Raw genomic sequence first — 19,815 nt, forward strand, 5'->3', positions numbered from 1 at the left:
GCAAACCCAAGCTGGTAGTCTCTAGGTCTAGTATATCGAAATCCTATCTTTCCATTGACACTTTGTTGCCTCTTTCAAAGCTACCAATTAGCCTGACCAAGAACATTCAATCACGATTTCACAGCATCCTCTATTCCATCATAGTAGTTTCTGGTCTCTCCCCACTCGACTTTTCCTTAGATGGCCACCACAATGGCTGATTCCCACCTGAATCTCATCATTGACGTCGCCAAAGAGACCAATTCCAACAGCCCCGCAGCAGACATCTGGCGTGCTCTCGACACGGCCGTCAGCACCATCTTCCCCAACCAGCTCTTCACCATCTCTGTCTACGATCAGGCCACTGGTACCACGTGTCGTCTTTACACCACGCGCAACGACGTCCAGCCTCTCAGTGCGCGGAAAAAGGTGACACAGAGTGCGTGGTCGAACCAGGTTCTTCAAGATGGCAAGCAGTTCTATGGCCAGTCAATTGAGGAAATCAAGAAATCCTTTTCTGAGTGGGAATTCCTGTCTACAATTGGCTGTGAGAGTGTATTGAACACCCCTGTTCGGAACAATGCGACTGGTGCCATAGTGGGAACCCTGAACATTCTGGGCGAGCCACATGCATTTGATGAGTCTCCGGTCAAGTTGGCTGTTGTGCTAGGTCAACTGGTCTCAGGAGCTATTGAGGCTTGTAGAGAGGACATCCTATCAATGCCTTTTGAAGGGAAGATGGAAACCGTCTAGGCTCATTACGTAGCATTGCATGCTGTATGCTCCCTTGTGGCCTTGTTGACGATGGATTGAGCCAAAATAGGCGGCTCTTTTAGCTGTAGACATTGCAGCTGTGTTGATGACGAAGTTATTGATATATGCCAGGGTATCAGGTCCCTGATAGCCTCAACTAATGAGAGTTCTTATTAAAACCTGTATATTAAGGAGTAGTTTTGAAGTATTTTTAATATTAAGTTAGAGCCATAATAGGGACTAAAGATAGCCTTTTTATCACTTAGGGAATATATCTAAAGTTCTCTTTATATATTAGATGTTTTTATATAGGCTAAAAGCTTACCCGAGGTAATTATATAGGCAGTTAATATACTACCTAAACTATATTTAATAGATTATTATTTTGTATTTATAGACCTGATAGCTGATGCTTGCATCGCGTGCCTTACTTGCATGCCGTATGCATGGATAGAATCGGTATACCAATGGCTTATAAGATAGCATTAGAATAAGCAAGCCGTCTGTACTTACCTATAGTCTCGAATTTTTCAACATGAATATTGGGTTACATAATCTATATAACTAATTGCTGGCCTTGAGACTAAGCTTCAGGCTCCTAACACACTTGACGAAGGGACTACACCCTTTTTACAATATAAGCCTCCACCTAAAAAGCCACCACGGTGTTAGTTTTCAGAGAAAAGACAACAGGCGACAATCCTTTACGCCATACATTAGTTGTAGAGACACGTTCTGGCCCGAGAAATGCCTAATAGACATATCGGAATGATGGCTTCTCTTTATCCGTCAGACCATTGAAGGCCTCCGAGGTTTCAACTTGGTGATCAACCTCAGTATGTCTGGATTCTCGATTCCTCTTGCTAGTCTCCTGACGACAAAGAACGCCGTACATAGAGATAGCGGCGATAGACACGACAACTGAGCTGACTGCAATATCTATGGACTATCGGGATTGCGCGGTCAATTATCCGACGTTTCATTTGACAAGTGGTTTTTAAGAATAGTTCTACTCTAAGTTTAATGCGGCAAAGAGGACCTGGCTGGTCGGAGTCTAACCGATAGCTACAAGTTGGTGCTTCAACCTAAATCAGTACTAGAGACTCACACTCTCGGCTCAAGTCCGATATCACGCTTCCGTCAAGGATGAGAATCCTAACTCTGTGTCCCCTGCGACAACCAACGACCGGGGTCTGCACCATTCATTGCATCAAGGCAGATGTAAAGGAAAGGAGTCAGAGAATGAACATATTGATGACCTAAATTTGACTGGGCCAGACGGAAGTCTTGCTTCTACCACCTCGAGACGATGTCATCTTTCTCATTTTACTGTTATGCGATATCGAAAATCTGCGGCGCCATCATGACGAAGGTGGTTACTGAGCAACATACAGTAGTGCTAGAACAGTTGAAGGATCAAGTTTCTTTTCCCAACAGGGGCGTATAAAGTCTTGTGACTTGTGAATCAACTCACAATCCCGGCAGAAGACCACGGTCAAGAACCAGACCAAAAGATGGGGATCGTTGTTGGCGTTATTTGTGTGCCTAGTATCTACCGGCTACTCCAAACGTAATTGCCTTCTTGAGTCGTCTCCAGACCTCCTTTCTCAAAGCATGGTACTCGACCTTTGTTCTTGAAACGGCGTCTCTGTTCTCCACCGCCCGACGGAACAAGTATGAGATACAGTCTCCCAGAGTTCCCCAACTCAAGCACTTGCAGGCATCCGGAGACGCGGGGACGTTCGTCCTGGGGTCCGCTGCGAGCTGGAGCAGCGTGCAGCTGACCTCATCTGCCATGCCGAGAAGCTGCCCATACTGACCCTTGGTCAATGGCAATCCCGCTTCGGCGCGTTGCTGCTGCACCTGGTAGGCGTGCAGCGCACTCTGCTTGTTGTGCGTGGCGAGGAACAGGTCCACCTTGGGAAAGCCGCTAGTAGTTTCAGGTCCGAGATCCTTGTATCGACGCTGCAGCAGGCCCTCTGCAATGCTGTTGTACGAGTCATCGGTCTGCTGCTTTGTGTCGTGGATGAGCCCCCGTGGCTCCGAGTTCATGTAAGCGCCTCGTACCAGCTCGACACCAATGGTAAAGCCCTCATCCTTGGCACAGTGAAGATGGCCAAGAAGGGTGGATGGTGTCGACTTCAGGTAGGCTTGGTATGTGTTGTAAACGATTGCTTGTTGCCGGTTGTATCTACGCATAAGGCTGAGCTCAATGCCGTCAATCGCAGGCTGCACGAATTGTTGTTCAGCGTCGATGAGGATGTCCGCCTTTCGCTCTATAGCCCTTTGACAGATGGCATCGAGAGTATCCTGCATCTGCTTCGGAAGAGGGGTCTGGTCTTTTAATGCTTCCATCACTCCAATTCCAGCTCCAGTGAACCTAGATATTGTCAGTGTCAATGTGAAAAAGGATGTTAGAGTTGAACTTACTTGAGTGCTAAGAAGTCACCTTTCTCAAGCATGGAAGCGGTCTCCGGGACGCCCTGTCGCCATGCTTCAATTCCTTCATCGTAAGTTGGCTCTTGCGCCGGAATGCCTTCTTCTTTGAGTTCCTTGACTCCGACACCAACTTCCTGCTCCCCGGAAGCTTCAATGACGACTTCCCGAGCATATGTCAAGATCACACCCTTGAATCCCATGCCATGCGATCTCAGCAGGCATTTCGAGAGAATCTTTATGGACATTCCTCTAAAGTAAATTGATAAATACTGGTTCAATTCTCAAAGAAACGCAGGCATCTGTTGTCTACAGTGACGAGAACTTTGAGGCCCTGAACGGGCTTGCCCCAGGCAGCCTGGGAGAAGCTCCCACATCAAGAAGTGTGTGAATGGCTCACAGTCACGGTTGAGCTAGGACTCATTGTGTCTTCATGGATAACATCTTCTCCTGGGCAGCCCTCTCCCATGCGCTTCGAGATCGAGGTCACGAGCTATAGACACATCTATGCCTGCTTGCGTCATCCGCAAAGCCACCAGCATGTATGGGACACGGCCCAAAGCCGTGCCAAACGGATACGATGGCTTGGACCCGTCACACCCCTGGAATATCTGCATCAGAAACTTCGGAGATGAGACGAGTAAGTACACCACATGGGATGGAACTCATCCGGGCAGATGTAAACGCTATTCTCTGAGTCAGGTCACATTAGATCCCACTCATGTAGTATAGTAAATCAGCCATCCTCAGCTTGCGCTTGGCAATCTGTGTACAAGGTACTTAAAGACTCTTTGCTACAGGAACTATTGTATGGTCGTCACCTAAATAGCGTCCCGAGGACCTGACAGTTTGCGAAGAAATAGCCAAGCGACTCTATTGCTAGCAGTGATGAAAGTGAGAGATAAACCGAACGAGCGAAATAAACACACGTAAATCTTTCGTACCTCTTCGTTCGATAGAGACATTCCTTGACGCTTGGTCGCAGGACCTCCACTAATACATTGCCCTGGCCCTAACAAAATAGCTATGCTACCCCAGGGTGACGGTCGCCGTATCATGACATCTTATCATCGAGGGGGTGTACCTAGAACGGCTCAAAACCGATCCTCTACCCCGGATTCAGTTTGCGGGGAAAGGGGATAAGGATATGGGAAAGCTCCAGATTAAATACCAGCTATAATACCCTTGAACCAAATCTCCTGATTGCCACCTATTCTCTCATGCTTGTTTAGATGTTAAAATAGTAAATCTGTTATCACACGCTTAGGTCTCTATAACTTTTCCCTTCTTCTCTTGAACAACGGAATCGGACTCCGACCCAGCCATAACCATGTTGGCCCAACCGGACAACCGCCAGGAGAAAAAGGGCCCTGACCCCCTCAGCCCCCATGATACCGACCCCAGCACGTATGCTGAAGGTCTCACAGAGATAAGCACTCTCCAGCGAACCGAGACGAAGCGAAACATCAAATCTCGCCATGCACAAATGATTGCTATTGGCGGTACCATCGGTACCGGCTTGTTCGTTGGCATCGGCCAAGCCCTCGCAACCTCCGGGCCTGTCAGTGTTCTCCTAGCATACTCCCTCATATGCGTCGTCGTGTACGGCATGATTACCGCAACAACTGAAGTCAGCGCCTACTTGCCAGTAGCTGGATCGTCAATGGCCTACTACGGCTCTCGCTTCGTCTCCAGGAGCCTTGGCTTTGCTATGGGATGTCTTTACTTTTACTCCTTTGGCATTCTTGTTGCCTATGAAATCACTGCCGCTGCCTTGGTCATTGAGTACTGGCCAAACGCGGCACCTACTGCCGCGTGGATCACCATTATGCTTGTTGTCATTGTTGCTCTCAACCTATCGCCAGTGGGAGTCTACGCCGAGACAGAATTCTGGTTCGCGTCTGTCAAGGTAATCATGCTTGTTGGACTTTTAATCCTATCAGTAGTGCTCTGCCTCGGCGGAGGACCTTCACACGATAGGCTTGGTTTCCGGTACTGGAAACACGGCGCAATGAACGAGTATCTGGCACATGGTGACGCTGGTCGCTTCTGGGGGTTTCTCTACGCTTTGACATTCTCAGTCTTTTCCTTCAACTTTGGGCCAGAGTTGATCGTGCTGACTAGTGGAGAGATGAGAGCACCTAGAAAGAACTTGCCTCGCGCAGCCAAGACATTTATCTGGCGCCTGATCGCCTTCTACATCCTGGGGTCATTTGCAATTGGCATTATCTGCCGTAGTGATGCTCCAGGCCTCACAAGCGGAGGACATGGTGCTGCAGCTTCCCCTTGGGTCATTGCGATCAAAACCGCCGGTGTCGGCAGCCTTGATAGCGTCATCAATGCCGGCATTATCATATCAGCATGGTCCTCGGGTAATTCTTATCTCTATATGTCAAGCCGGTCTCTATACTCTCTGTCAAAGTCAGGAAGCGCACCAAAGATCTTCCAACGATGCACCAGTTGGGGACTCCCTATCTATGCGGTAGTGGCAAGCTCCATCTTTGGGCTACTTGCCTATCTGAACGTTTCCTCTTCAACATCCGAGGTGTTCAACTGGTTCATCAACCTTGCGAACACGGCTGGTTTTACGTCTTGGATCTGCTGCAGTATCATTTTGTTGAGGTTCCGAAAGGCATGCAAGGCCCAGGGCGTAACAGACTTGCCGTTCCAGTCAAGACTCCAGCCATACGCAGCATACAGTTGTCTGGTATTCTTGTCCATATTGATGCTGCTGAATGGATTCTCAGTCTTCTTCCCTGGACAATGGTCGGCCGCTTCATTCTTGACAGCCTAAATCGGTATTCCCATCTTCCTGACGCTCTATTTTGGTCACAGGCTCTGGCACAAGCAGGACTCATGGGTAAAGGCACCTTCGGATGTCGACTTGCACTCTGGCTTGGATGAAATCCTTGTGTTTGAGGACATGGACGGCGTAGAAATGGGAGATGATAAAGGAGATTTTATTCACCGAGTGTGGAACAAGATTCGTAGTTGAACTGTTCACCATTTTAACAAATCAACCCCCATGGTTTTATGTTCTCAATCTTGGTAGTTGTAAGGTCCTCATTTCTACATTTATTAAACGTGTACACATTGTCAGTATTTCAAAATCAAGTGTCATATGTAAAAGGGGGCAGCATAGAGTACTTGAATATTAATGCTTTGAGAATGTCTATGATAGATTGACTCGAAGGCAAATATTTGTCTGCCAGACTCAGGTTGGTGGATAAACTGCAGGGTATATCTGTAAGTACAGTTTCGCTTAGAATACTCCGAACCGTAACCTAGTTATATTAATTCGGGGCCTTTTTGAACTTTAATTAACGTCCTTGAACTTTGAGCACTTTATTCGAGTCAGTCTCAACTTTGTGGATAAATTTTGTTCTGCTGTCCCATTCAACATTGGATAGTGGCACAGTGTCATGCGTTATTTGCGCCGGGCGCTAACACGGCTCGGCAGAAGATCATCGACTGTTGAGCAACAAAACCTTGAATACGAACAGCAACACGTACCCAAAAAGTCAGTTCTTCTCGGTCACAGGCGCTCAATTGACTTTTTGGCGATGTAGAAGCCTAACAAGTCTTGACTAACAAAGAGTTAAAAAGTGAGGCTATAGCGAAAACAGTAATAAAGCGGTCAGCATGTGGCGCGATCAGCAAAACTCACTGAAGCCATGAATCGGTCGCAATAAAAAAAAAGAAAAAGAAAAGAAAAAAAAAAAAAAAAAGAGGGAGGCTGGGCCCTTGAAACCGATCTCATTAACCTTATTGTTATCGTTGAACGGAGCATCACTCGTATCACCTTGCACCGAACGGCTCCTCACATCCGATTGTGCCACAAAGAGTACGTGAAGCCGAGGCGTCCGAGGAAGCGCTAGAAACAGCGGTATTGGTTCGAGAAGTTCTGTCGAGATCTCAGCCACCTCGGGAAGGTTATCTCCAAAAGTGTCGTCTGACTCACTAACCGCGTGGCGAGGCGTTCTTTTTTAGTCTTGTCAGACTCGCGTGTGGCTTGCATGTGGAGGAATGTAAATGGCTTGCTTATCAACGATAAGTGAGATGATCAATGGATTGAATTGCGTAGTTTGTACTCTTTGCTCAAGTCTATGCAGATCGGAAGCGTCTTGTGTCTAACCGAGACAAAGATCCCTATCGTTGAACCAATTGTTTCAATTATAGAGATAAGGCACCCACGTAAGATTACAAGGATATTTTGTAACCCCAACGCCCCGTCCTTTTGTAGCGTGAGAAATAGCGATGACGATTAGAAAAGCTAGCACTTTCTCGAGTAACAAGCTACAGTGGATAAGGAAAATGAGGGGTAGAACTGCCGTTAAGCCTGAACGAAATCAAGATCGGCGCCTCCAAAAAAGCCCAAAAGATCCCTGCGCTTTTGGAGAAAGCACAGCAGCTCGCCAGGTTAGGAAGGTCTGTGTACTAGAAGACGTGAGGGGGGGCGGAACTTTTGCTCTCCACACTTGTACCGAGTGAGGCAGTTCCCGATACAACATGGATGCTTCGTTATGTACGATGCCGTTCTTACCGGTCAATCTGTACATACATTATGGGCTATGCAACAATAATCCTTGACATGGTGCAAGTGCCGTGTTTCCGTGCTGTGACATCAGATTACCCATGACGCAGAATCAATTTGGTGATCAATGCTATGTCTGTCAGACCCTTATAGAGCTATAAGAACCTCCCCGCCATGACCAATTGATCGTCTCTGCACGACCAAACTGTCTCTCAAAAATGCGGTTCAGTCTGATCAGCACTCTTCTGGCCTTTGGGACACTGTCCCAGGCTGCCTTCAACAAAGGTGCCATCAACGCCTTCAATCGTGTGCATCCACGCCGATACGATGAGAGGCGCGCTGCTGCACCGGCCCCAGAGCAGCCCGCCTTTGAGAAGCGATCCAAGAGCAAGTTCCTGAACAAGCATTCTGAAAAGTTTGTTGTCAACGGATCTGCTATTCCTGAGGTCAAATTTGACGTTGGAGAGTCTTATGCTGGACTGCTCCCGATTTCTCAGGATCCTGATGAGGAGCGCAAGTTGTACTTTTGGTTCTTTCCTAGCACCAACCCCAAGGCTAAGAAGGAAGAGGTTGTCATTTGGTGAGCACAGTTCCGATTGAAGTGAAGGATGCGTGCTGATCTTTTAGGTTGAATGGTGGCCCTGGCTGCAGTTCGCTCAGTGGTCTCCTCACTGAGAATGGTCCTTTCCTCTGGCAAGAAGGAACTCTCGCTCCCGTGCCCAACACCTACAGCTGGACCAACCTGTAAGTTCCACGATTAACTTTAATCATGGCTCAACTAACAGTACTAGCACCAACGTTATCTGGATCGAACAGCCCGTAGGTGTAGGCTACAGCCAAGGCAAGCCCAACATCACCAACGAAGTAGAGCTCGGCAAGCAATTCATCGGCTTCTGGAAGAACTTCATCGACACCTTTGAGCTCAAGGGCGCCACCACCTACATCACTGGAGAGTCCTATGCAGGCTACTACGTCCCTTATATTGCCGATGCTTTCATCACGGCCAACGATGACGATTACTACAAGCTCGGCGGCGTAGCCATCAATGATCCCATTATCGGTGATGGCACTCTTCAGCAGCAGGCTGTCATCTTCCCCTATATCGAGTACTGGTCGAACTTGTTCTATCTTAACCAGACATACACGAATGCTCTGCGATGGACGCATCAGCACTGCGGGTATGAGAAGTATCTCAAGAAGTATGGAACTTTCCCTCCTCCCGAGGAGAAATTCCCTGTTCTTCCTGATCCGTATGCCGATACGAATCCCAAGAGCAACTATACTTGCGATATCTTTGACTGGGCTTACTCCGCTGCTCTTGATTCGAACCCTTGCTTCAACATTTATCACATCACTGATACCTGCCCCCATGTCTACAGCCAGCTCGGCATTGTCAATCAGGTAAGCTTCTTTCCTCCATCTCCGCAGATAACCTTGCTGATTGATTCAGGGTGATTATTCTCCTCCTGGCGCCAAGGTCTACTTCAACCGCACAGACGTCAAGAAGGCTCTCAACGCACCCATCGACCAGACCTGGTATCAATGCACTCCCAACAAGGTCTTTGGCTTCGGCGACCCCAACTCCAACCGCAGCGACACTTCCCTCGCCCCCGCTCAAAACGACGTTCTGAAGCGCGTCATCGAGCACACTAACAACACCATCATCGGAGTTGGTCGTCTCGACTTCCTCCTTCCCCCTAACGGAACCCTCTTCGCCATCCAGAACGCTACCTGGAACGGCAAGAAGGGTTTCCAGAAGTATCCCCAAGACAAGGAGTTCTACGTCCCCTTCCACATCGACTACAATGGCGGACGCCTCAGTGAGGAGGGTATTGTTGGACAGTGGGGTGAGGAGCGTGGTTTGACGTGGTATGAGGTTCAGCTTGCGGGCCATGAACTTCCAGGATATACTGCTGGTGCGGGTTACCGCGTTGTTGAGAAGTTGCTGGGAAGGATCAAGAATCTGGGAACGATTGAGAACTTTACTACGCAGAAGGGTAACTTTCAGGGTAACCCTCATGAGCGCGACTTTAGCGTCGTGAACCCTCTAGGTCTTCCTTGGGGCCATGGATTTACCTACGCTTAAGCGTTTATCTGCGGATAATTCTTAACTTAGTAGCAAAGAACCAAATTATTTATTGAGCAAAACCTTTCATTATGCAAATGAATCGAAGCCTATCCGTAGGAGAAACTAGGCTTCAAGTGTAGTTGTCGCGCGGTAGAGTTTGAACGCTAGTTACAAAAGTCAGGGAATTCCCATAACACATGACAAACTCAAATTCGTGCAACTATTCTCTTCGCGCACTTTTACACCTCAATTCGACATGACCAGTCCGTCACTCGTTAGGGTCCTTGACTGAGCCTCAAACCTGCAGTCCAAGGGTCAAATCAATCATTAAAATGCTTCCGACGCCGCTGCAGGGCACCTACCAGCAGTACAATGCACAGTTCTACTAAGTGTCAGAAGTGTTTTTCATCCCCGATTCCTACCGGCGTGCCATTATACGGTTGGATTCAATGCCTGACAAATCATTTCAGCGGTGACAACGTCTACAACGATTGCGAAATGTTCTCGGCGTACCAAGTTATGTCCGGCCTGAAAAAGCTTAGGACGATGAGAAGACCTACGAAGTTGAATCGCAATGGGCTATCGATGATGCTATGGTATCCTATGCTGTTATACTGGACGTTCTCTCCAGGAAATCTTTCCACCAGTATTACATTTTGCTAAAATACTATCTTATATAAGTCTAGAATCTCACTAATATATAATCTTACATTAGTATAATCTTGGTTCAAGGTAGCTGGTATCTAAATTTTAGAGGTCTAAAACTCATAGTATTAAAAGTCCATATTATATATAATCAGAACTCTGCTAACTTCCTTACAACCACAGCGGCTGCATCGAGTATAACTTGGAGTTTTCTTTAAGTAAATTCACGCCCATCACTGCAAGACTATAATAAGCCGCCTTATAAGTCTTGCGGTTAAACTTAAAACTTTCCGGTAAGCTTCGGCTTATACCATAAGCCACCGCCCGTATATGTATATATGTATTCAGTATTAGACAGAACAAAGGTCACCAACCAGTAAAAAGACCTCGTTATACTATATTAAATTTACTCTTAAGAGATATAATACTTCGCCTTAATTCTCAACACGCCTAAAACTATCTACCAATGAAAAAAAAACCCTGTCCAAACTAATTATCTATAGTTGGGAGCCAATTTGTTACGGATTTATCACAACAGGTTGCCTATTAAGCCTTGCAATGCGGAGTAAAATTAACAAAAAACACCAACAAGGCAGAATCCGGACCTACATAGGTGAGCATATATTAGGACTACAATTATCAGGTGCTGGTTTAGTAAAGAGGCCCAACCTCACAGCAGAAGCTGGAAGTCAGCCCCCACGACATCAGCATGGCAACGTGGACCAATTAGATAGGAGGTCAACCACCAGAGAAATGCACGCATGTGCTTACATATGAGGTGAAAGAAATTAACATGCAGAGTCAAAAACTCTTCCCCGCCTGTTGATAATAGAGCAACCCATCTTAGTCGCAGAGCTTTACACTCACAATAAAAAAGACTCGCAAAATTTGTTACAATGAATAACAAAGGTGAACTGATTCATATTAGTGGGGACACCTTCGATCGCTTTGTACTACACTCTGCATTGTTACGTCTGATCGACCCTGTCCGAGGCAAACCGACTCGGAGTACACTCGACGAGAACCCAGACGGCAGCTTTTTGGGTGCATGGCAGCTCCAGCAAAGGTTTCTAGACTCATTTGCTCTTATTTGCTCAACGTCTAGCTCAGGAGCGGAAACAGCTACGGCTGTGTGCCTGGAAACCTATGACCAAGTTGGAAATGTCCTCCGTTTGGCGCGCAACCATGGCTTGGCACCGGAGCATCTAGCTGGACTAAAAAGAGTGTTGCAAGTACTGCAAGAGGCTTCTAGAAAGGGTATGCGATCTTGTGAAAATTGAATGACCTTGACTAACATGGCGAGCGATACAGAAAAGCCATCAACGCAAGCCGAGACCGAGATTCTACAACTGGTTGCTGAGCTTGACAAAGGCCGAATTTTGTCAATTGCAGAGAGGATTAAGAAGCGAGGCATTCTCCGGTTTCTACAAAAAGCACAGTCTGAAGTTCATGACAGTCAACTCCAGTCAGAAAAATTCAGGATCTGGCTTGAGAACTGCCCTTTCACAGCCTCTCCCTCCCTTATCCAGAATTGGACTGGTGCGACTACCGTCAAGCTCATCCATTGGGCGTCGGAAGCTCGATGGCACTACGCTGAGCAACTACGAACTTTACTAAAACTTGTTGAATCACAAAGTCAGGCCTGGTTGGATAATCTACACAAAGTAGCTCGCTATCATTCTGCGATCAAGTCCATGGTCAAGTTTGCTGTGAAGGAGCCCGGCATCTTTGTCAAGATCGTCATCCGACCGATCAATGCTCCTAATCCACGTCGATTCAAATTCCCTAACGACGAAGCTCCACTGCTTGCAGTCGTTCGCGCGCTTGTGGGAAAAGATACAAACATGACAATGGAGAAGCTTGAAAAACATTTGGGTACCCAGGATGTTGAAGCGAGGCTGCGTAAAGCCTGTCACCTGGAGCTGACGCTTCATGCCGAGATGCAAATCGTTGTTTTTTACGAAGGCAACCCTGGGTTAGCTCCCCACCTGAGGCTCATTGGAACGAGCAAAAAAGCTTGCTTTCTTTGCGACAAATATCTACGTCATCATCCACTCAGACTGCAAGCTTCCGCTTGTCACCAAAAGATTTATCCATCGTGGATGCCACCTCCGTACTATAAAGTCCCAGGAAAGTCAACGAAACTACCCTTCATAAAGCTAAGTGGCGATATCGAGAAATTGACGAGGCAGGAGCTGAAGGCAGCACTAACTGCTCCTCTCCGACCACCAAACTATGATTCGACTGCTGGGCCTTCTTTGACCCTGACAGCGACTGTGCCTACGGAACTGAGGTCACTACGAGAGACTCGAGCAGAGCCCACAGTTGGAGATGATCGTTTCTCAGAGGATTCGGATTGAAACGCCGAGGTGCGGTCTGGGCGCGGGATGTCCAATAAGGTGCATCAGCAATCATCCAAAACTGTCCACATACATGCATGGTGCACTATCCCACACCACCAAGGTGAGCTGGACCGTTATTCGGCGAATTGGATGGCGGACACCAGCTCGACGGGCCAACAGTTTGTTCAAGACCAATTATTTTGCGAGACCTACAATTAGTGTACATAATGGACCAGGGGAATGAAAATGTCTTGATGCCTAATCACGCAGGAGGCCGACCGTCCACCTCATCATCGCGATGTATACCGGATTCAGTATTGGAGATCGGAGCTCAGCGAGTTCCAATTGTAGGTGCAAAATATAAAACCACCATTACTGCTGCCGATCCTGGCAGAAATCTCTCAACTTTCACTCATTATCTACAAAAGTAATGGAGACAAACATTGCCGTGGGAGATCACCGCGATCTCCTGGATATCATCGACAAGCTCCGTTTGCAGGGAGTCAGTCATTATGTTGCCCTACCCGAAATTATTGTCTGCGGAGATCAGTCTGCGGGGAAGAGCTCTGTCCTCGAGGCCGTCTCCGGTAAGCAGTTCCCCATCAAGGACGGCCTCTGTACGCGTTTCGCCACGGAGTTGGTTCTTCGTCGGGACCGCAATATTAGTATCAAAGTATCCATCACCCCTGGCGAGAGCCGGTTTGGTGAAGACAAAGAACGCCTTGAGAATTGGATACCAACGGCCAGCATTGATGAAGAGTTTCTGGGCGCCGTGACTAAGGAGGCAGAGGCTATGATGGCTATCCCAACCGGCACAGGGGAGTTCTACGAAGATACACTCCGTGTCGAGCTCACTGGGCCAGAACAGCCACACCTAACAATGGTGGACCTTCCTGGACTCTTCAGAGGAAAGAACAAGAGTCAATCTGACGCCGATATCAGCATTGTCCACGATATGGTGGAGAGGTATATGGCGCGACCACGGAGTATCATACTCACTGTCGTGTCAGCCAAGTACGAGTATGTCCTGCAAGAAGTTACTCTGATGGCCAAGAAAGCCGATCCAGAAGGCTTGAGGACCATGGGCCTTATCACAAAGCCTGACACGTTGGATGTTGGCTCTCCATCTGAACACTACTTTGTCCGCCTAGCCCAAAATATCGCAGAAGAGCTCCACCTTGGTTGGCATGTTTTGAAAAACCGCAGTTACGACGAGCGTGATTTCACATTGGCACAGAGGAACGATAAAGAGAAAGAGTTCCTTTCCCAAGGAGTATGGAGTTCCATTGAGTCTTCACATCGCGGAGTAGAGTCCTTAACGGTCAGATTGAGCAACGTCTTGAGAGATCAAATTCTTGTTCAGCTTCCGAGTCTTATACAGGATGTTGAAGATGGTATCCTCAACTGCGTTGAGAAGCTCGACCGTCTAGGTCCGGTACGAGGCACCTCACAGCAGCAACGAAGCTACCTCTTGCGTGTGAGTGAGAATTACACACTCTTGATGAGGCAGGCAGTCGATGGCACTTACACTGATCGCTTCTTCGGCAACCGGAACGAACGTGCTAGTTTTGGCAATAGACTGAGAGCTGTGGTACGGTTGAGACTTGACGAATTCGCAGAGGAAATGCGAGTTGACGGCCAGAGTCAACACATCGTTGATTCAGCGAGTGAAGATGAAGACCATCCCAGCTCCCGCGTCCTCGCGCCAAGCATCTCTCGGTCTGAATTTATCAACAAAGTTGCTCGACGTCTCAAATACAACAGAGGCCGCGAGCTCCCAGGTCTCTTCAATCCTCTCATAGTCAATGATCTTTTCATCGAGCAATGCACGCCTTGGAAAAGGATTGCCAAGAGCCTTGCTGATGACATGCTCGATGCAGTGCACCTTACGACTGAAAAGGTAGTCGAGCAAAGTGCCGCAACGGAAGTCTCCGAAGGGGTCTTGAAACTCATTCGCAAAGAAGTGGAGGGTCTAAGAACCAAAATGAGCCGTCGGATTGACGCACTGCTTGTATCAGCTACGCAGAATCCTATTACGAATAACCCGGAGCTTGTCCAGCACGTCCAGCAGACTCAGGAAGACCGACACAAACGCACGGTTAAGTCACTGATTACTAAGATGTTTGGAACGAACCGTTTCGACGGCTCCGACAAAAAAATCAGTATAAATCCGGTTGAACTCTTAGCGCTAGCTGGAGAGGGATTCGAGCCAAACATGGAGCGGTTCGGAAGCGCATTGGCAGTAGATTACATGAAAGCATTTTACAAGGTAAGATATATCCCCGAGCTAAGATTGACTGATTCAATCGCACTGACAGGTTTGATTTACTCGTAGGTTGCAGTCAACAGATTCATCGATGATGTGAGCGTCCTAGCGATAGAAGATTGTCTCATCAGCAAGCTTCCTTCGCTTTTCACATCAAGCAGCGTCGCGGAGATGAGTGATGAAGAGTTATACCTCCTTGCAGGCGAAACTGACGAATCATCCATCCAGAGAAAACGCCTAGAGCTGAAACAGGGAATCCTAGAGAAAGGGCTACAGGATCTCAAGAGCCTCTACAAACGCAGCACGGTCGTCGGCCACAGAGGGTACCACGGCTTATCGTCCGAAGATTCTGAGAAGATGTCGGCCATAACACAGAGCAAATCTGAAAAGGGATCATCCATTACAGATAGTCCAAGGGCAGCCTCTGAAGTATTCGGCGAGGCAGTCCCTATCAATGAGGAGCAACACCCTGCATTTCAAGCAGATCACATTAAATGGCCAGATCAAGATGGAATGAAGGACTTCTGGCCACCTCCTGCGATGAGGAAGGCCGTGAAGGACGTCATGGGTGAAGATAGTCGATGGGGCGGCTGAAATCTATCTCACATAGACTAAGAAGGCGATCCAGCTATCTAAAGAACCCTGTCAATATACCTAGGATAGCCGCTTTCAACTGCCAGACTTCATGATACCACCTGCACCCGAAAAGGTGTTCACTATCCACCTGTACAGTAGCCAATCCGATACTTCATTTCTCGACTCCTCTCGGGGATAAGTATTTCATATCGCGGCTCCTTACAAGTTAGGCAAGTCAACTATCTGTGGTGATATCAACACTTCCATTGTCCAATGCGGTTCCAACTACTTGCGTTCCAATAAAAAGCTTTCCAACGGAATTTCTTGATGCACGTATACACTTTCGTGATGCGTCTGAGCTGCCAGATCTTGAGTAGGGTCAAAATGACGGTAGCGTACAGCTGTCATACATGTTTAGTCAAGTCATCTAAAAGTAGGATAGAGAAAGGAGATCAATCTTTGAAGTATCTAGCTGTAATTCCGCCGTGAAAACTAGTCTTAGTGTCGAGCTGCTCCCTTCAACTCCCGTACAGACTGATACATCTGCCATGTGTTTTCGCGAACACGTCGACCCCAGATAGCGCAAGGGATGAACAACAGACAAACAAGAGTAGCAACGCATCCGCTGATGATAAAGAGTTTTGAGATGCCGATGGATGATATCCAGCCAACAACACCAAAGGGAACTCCAATGGATGGGATGTTGCGGATGAACGTAACAGAGATGAAGGCCTCTGCTGTGAGCTAGTACTTGTCAGTGGGTGTCTTGAAGGTTTGGTTCGGTCGACGTACGGTTTGGTAGATGTCGATGACAATGGTGCATGATATATCAATCATGGATGCCATGCCAAAGCCAAACATGGCACCGCCAATACTGGGATAGATCCAGTGCCAGCCCTGACAAGATTAGCCAGCTAAACACTAAAGCAGTAAGCTTTAGACTCACATTATCAGCTGATACCCCGAAGAAAACGAGTCCCCCACCCATAAGAAGCGCCGGCAACAAAAGAATAAACAACCTCATCTCCGGCTCAAAAATCCCCTTGTTTCTCTTGGCCAACTTGACAACAACCCAATCACCAAGCACACCACCGTAAACACTTCCCAGGAAGTTTCCCACAAACGGACCGAGCGACATGAGGCCCACGCCCGCTGTGTTAAAGTTATATGGCGGTGCGGAAAAGATCATGGATATAGATGATGTGAGAAGGATGAGAAAAGCGACGCAGCTAGCTACCTGAAGGGCTGAGAAGAGGACGTGGGGAAAGAGGAACATCTTGAGGGGGACGAGGTAATTACGCCAAAGGGGTTCGTCTGTGCGTGTTATGAAGCGCATTCGTTGTTTGTATGTAAGTCGGGGTGGGTGAGTCTCTGAGTTGAGGTCCGAGTCTTGGATGTCGGCTTGTGTTGGGTCATCCTTCGGGTTCTTGAGTGAAGGTGTGCCTTGACTTGAGGTATTACGTGTTTCTCCAATTGTGACGGGGATGAACTTTGTCTCTTCAAAGAAGAAGATGAAGAGGAGGAAGAGGACGGTTAGGACGATGCCGGTGGTGTAGTATGTCCATCGCCAGTCTTGAGCTGCTGCTTGGACACCCACGATGCAGGGACAGACGAATTGACCGACCATGACAGCCATGATATAAAACCCATTTGCTGTACCTCGCTGATGAACAAAGAACAAATCTGCAATCTGAATCCTGTCAGTACCCGTCTACCACCCATCATTGCATCCTGTCCACTTGCCGTGATCTCCGAAATGGTCTCATTGATACTCGCAGCAAGACCCGAGAGGAAATTCGTGACATACATCTCCCCCACCGTCTCCATCCTGCCACTCCACCACGAGACAGCAGCCATAAGACCAGTGGAGAGGATATAGCATGGACGGGAACCATATTTTCGAGCGAGTGGGATGAAGAGGAAACTTCCGAGGGCGAGACCGGCTGAGTTGAAGGCGACGCCGTAGTTCAGTTGGTCGTAGGTTACGTGCATGTCGATGATCATTTGTTGCCATAGGACCATTTGCATGACGATGCTGAAGTTGTTAATGTTGGATGAGGATGGGGTAGGGAGGGATGAGGACGTACGCTGAGAAGAATGCCACTGTTACGGCGAGAACGAGGGTGAAGTTCCATGCTTTTCGCCGTTTGCTCCAGTTCTGGGGATGGTTAGATGAGACGCTAAGGGGGAAGAGCGTAACTGACCAGAGGATCGTTGGGATCCTGTGAGGGTGTTGGAACTAGAATAATCTCAGAGCGACCTGTACAATAAGTCAGTACCTACGTATTGTGGTTGATGGCGATGCAACTGACTCAGGAGACGAGAAGTCCCAGGGGGGAAGCTCAACTCGCTATCCATCTTTGTCAATAATTCGAAGAAAATAACAAAGGCGAAGGAATAGTGAGATGCTCGTCAGGTCAAGAACCTGTTGTCCTCTCAGCCAAGTCCTCGAGGATACCCCAGATTTATAACAATCCCCCTTATCACCCGAAACCGGCTTCACCCCAATCCTGGAGAAATCTTTCACCAACCCATCGGTATTTTGCGGGGTATACCGATGGGCCTAGCATCCAAGCAGTAGGTCCACCCACTCATACAGATAACACTTGTAACACCTCATTGGCTGCGTGTCGACCATCCTAAAACAGCCTAGCTAAAACAAACTCAACTCAACGCCTCTCAATTTCGTCTCTTTATCAAGATCAACATCATTATCGCCCCTTTCCAACGCCTTATCTAGTATTTCCTCTAGAATTAGTGCATTAGGTGTGTCGCGGTATGCGTCACAGATACTGCCGCATCGGCGTAGTGTTTGTACCCAGGTTGGTCGTGTTTGCAGAATAGTTACTTCGAGACGGGCTGCGGTGTAGGGATACAGCATGCTGTTCGTAGCGAGGATGTGGGCGTATTCTTCACGCTGTCGAGTTTCGTATAGTGCGTCGAGGGTTGCTACTAGACGACATACGAGGATCTCGTTGGATGGTGAGTCAGAATGTGTGCGCTTATGTCGTCGACTCAATAGTATGCCTGATAGCCGAAAGGCTTCCCAGAGATGAACATGCGGAATAGACCCCTCATGGCCCTCCCAATCCGCAAGGGCCTCCTCCACATCTTCATGTGCCATTCGACCGAAGATATCGAGTAGACTTCGCGGTAAGCCCGAGACACTTTCGACACCGCCAACTAGCCCCGTTGAAGACGCTTTCTGAGCCGAGCGGAGAAAACCCCAGATTCCAAGCGTCGGTGTGTCGCGCCCGCGAACAAAAGTGGGAATATCCATTATCGCCATGGCCTCAAGCGAAAAGCGATATTCCAGATCCCCAATTCGATGAGCGTTTTTGGACTGCGGGAACAGGTGGTATACCCACATCATGTGATTCAAATGCGCCGTCCAGGGGATCCCTTGGAACAACTACCGAATCAGTACTCGAGATCTGAAAGGATGGGGGGACTTACGTGGAGTGTGCAGAGGAAGACACCAGCGTTGATCAGACCCCCATCCAACGTCCCATCAAACCGACCTAGCTGCTCGCGAAAAAGACGGAGACTTTGATTACAGAGATCATGAAATAAAGGTGGTGGGTTTCGAGGATTGGTGTTGTATACGTGGGTGGCGATTAGCCCGAGATACAGTGGTTCGTTTTGGAGGGCGAGGCGTTGGAGTTCAAGAGGGAATGGGTCTTCTGTAGAGGTAGAGTAGAACAGAAAGACGGTTTTTTGTATAACTTGATTGTCAGTGGGGCGGTATAGGCGTTGGTGGGCGGCTTACATTCTTTGAAGAGTTGTTTTTCTTGGTCACTTCTTCTTTGGAGCCACTGCGGTTCTTCAGTCTCGATTACTGGATACTCCATGCCCATCAAAACCTCCGATCCCAGGCCACTCGCCTCCACTTGTCCAAGTGGCAAAGCCTGGAACTGCCCAAAAGACCCTTCCGCACCATCAATCTCCAGCCCCCTCTCCCTTTTCCTCTCATTACCAGCGCCCAGAACAGGAAGTGAAGCACCAGTAAGCTTTCCCCTCGACGCAACCCCTACATCCCACTGTAACTTAAGAGCATAACCTTCGCAGGTGAGGTTATTTTTTTGACATTCGAGACATGTTGGTTTTGTCTCGTCACATTTTCGATGGCGTCTTTTGCATGTTGAACAGCCAGTTCTTGAGCGTGACATTGTTATGGGTGAGTTGGAGATAAGATATGGGCAGTATGATGTTAGGG

General features: G+C 48.1%; 8 protein-coding genes across 8 annotated transcripts; 5 read left to right on the plus strand and 3 right to left on the minus strand.

Moving 5' to 3' along the window:
* Nucleotides 1–192: 192 nt before the first annotated feature.
* On the plus strand, nt 193–732 carry FOXG_07471 (uncharacterized protein; the record flags this gene model as incomplete). Its single annotated transcript, XM_018386057.1, has 1 exon — nt 193–732. The coding sequence occupies one exon, from the start codon at nt 193–195 to the stop codon at nt 730–732; it is 540 nt and encodes a 179-aa protein (XP_018243156.1).
* A 1,545-nt stretch (nt 733–2,277) lies between these two features.
* FOXG_07472 (uncharacterized protein) lies at nt 2,278–3,371 on the minus strand (the record flags this gene model as incomplete). The annotated part of the gene is made up of 2 exons (XM_018386058.1): nt 2,278–3,112; nt 3,163–3,371. The coding sequence occupies 2 exons, from the start codon at nt 3,369–3,371 to the stop codon at nt 2,278–2,280; spliced, it is 1,044 nt and encodes a 347-aa protein (XP_018243157.1).
* Nucleotides 3,372–4,498: 1,127 nt separating this feature from the next.
* Nucleotides 4,499–6,072, plus strand: FOXG_07473 (AAT family amino acid transporter; the record flags this gene model as incomplete). Its single annotated transcript, XM_018386059.1, has 2 exons — nt 4,499–5,540; nt 5,591–6,072. 2 exons carry the CDS (start codon nt 4,499–4,501, stop codon nt 6,070–6,072), a joined length of 1,524 nt encoding a protein of 507 aa, XP_018243158.1.
* Nucleotides 6,073–7,854: 1,782 nt separating this feature from the next.
* FOXG_07474 (uncharacterized protein) lies at nt 7,855–9,960 on the plus strand. The gene is made up of 4 exons (XM_018386060.1): nt 7,855–8,282; nt 8,330–8,446; nt 8,494–9,103; nt 9,153–9,960. Exons 1-4 carry the CDS (start codon nt 7,921–7,923, stop codon nt 9,786–9,788), a joined length of 1,725 nt encoding a protein of 574 aa, XP_018243159.1. The 5' UTR covers nt 7,855–7,920; the 3' UTR covers nt 9,789–9,960.
* Nucleotides 9,961–11,311: 1,351 nt separating this feature from the next.
* FOXG_07475 (uncharacterized protein) lies at nt 11,312–12,775 on the plus strand (the record flags this gene model as incomplete). Its single annotated transcript, XM_018386061.1, has 2 exons — nt 11,312–11,672; nt 11,727–12,775. The coding sequence occupies 2 exons, from the start codon at nt 11,312–11,314 to the stop codon at nt 12,773–12,775; spliced, it is 1,410 nt and encodes a 469-aa protein (XP_018243160.1).
* A 412-nt stretch (nt 12,776–13,187) lies between these two features.
* On the plus strand, nt 13,188–15,617 carry FOXG_07476 (uncharacterized protein; the record flags this gene model as incomplete). Its single annotated transcript, XM_018386062.1, has 2 exons — nt 13,188–15,026; nt 15,093–15,617. The coding sequence occupies 2 exons, from the start codon at nt 13,188–13,190 to the stop codon at nt 15,615–15,617; spliced, it is 2,364 nt and encodes a 787-aa protein (XP_018243161.1).
* Nucleotides 15,618–16,097: 480 nt separating this feature from the next.
* On the minus strand, nt 16,098–17,957 carry FOXG_19490 (uncharacterized protein; the record flags this gene model as incomplete). Its single annotated transcript, XM_018399711.1, has 7 exons — nt 16,098–16,343; nt 16,392–16,496; nt 16,546–17,289; nt 17,343–17,634; nt 17,687–17,757; nt 17,804–17,859; nt 17,912–17,957. The coding sequence occupies 7 exons, from the start codon at nt 17,955–17,957 to the stop codon at nt 16,098–16,100; spliced, it is 1,560 nt and encodes a 519-aa protein (XP_018243162.1).
* Nucleotides 17,958–18,252: 295 nt separating this feature from the next.
* On the minus strand, nt 18,253–19,770 carry FOXG_19491 (uncharacterized protein; the record flags this gene model as incomplete). Its single annotated transcript, XM_018399712.1, has 3 exons — nt 18,253–19,011; nt 19,056–19,324; nt 19,369–19,770. Coding segments are annotated over 3 exons (1,430 nt in total), but the record flags the coding sequence as incomplete, so codon positions are not given.
* Between the last annotated feature and the right edge of the window lie 45 nt (nt 19,771–19,815).

The sequence above is a fragment of the Fusarium oxysporum genome, chromosome 4 (genome assembly GCF_000149955.1).
Source record: "Fusarium oxysporum f. sp. lycopersici 4287 chromosome 4, whole genome shotgun sequence".
Classification (NCBI taxonomy): domain Eukaryota; kingdom Fungi; phylum Ascomycota; class Sordariomycetes; order Hypocreales; family Nectriaceae; genus Fusarium; species Fusarium oxysporum.

Bases quoted from the DNA above. Each gene is read 5' to 3' on its own strand.
- FOXG_07474 (XM_018386060.1), top strand. From the start codon at position 7,921: ATGCGGTTCAGTCTGATCAGCACTCTTCTGGCCTTTGGGACACTGTCC. The intron at 8,283-8,329 runs GTGAGCACAGTT...CTGATCTTTTAG, and splicing joins AAGGAAGAGGTTGTCATTTG to GTTGAATGGTGGCCCTGGCT. The intron at 8,447-8,493 runs GTAAGTTCCACG...TAACAGTACTAG, and splicing joins ACCTACAGCTGGACCAACCT to CACCAACGTTATCTGGATCG.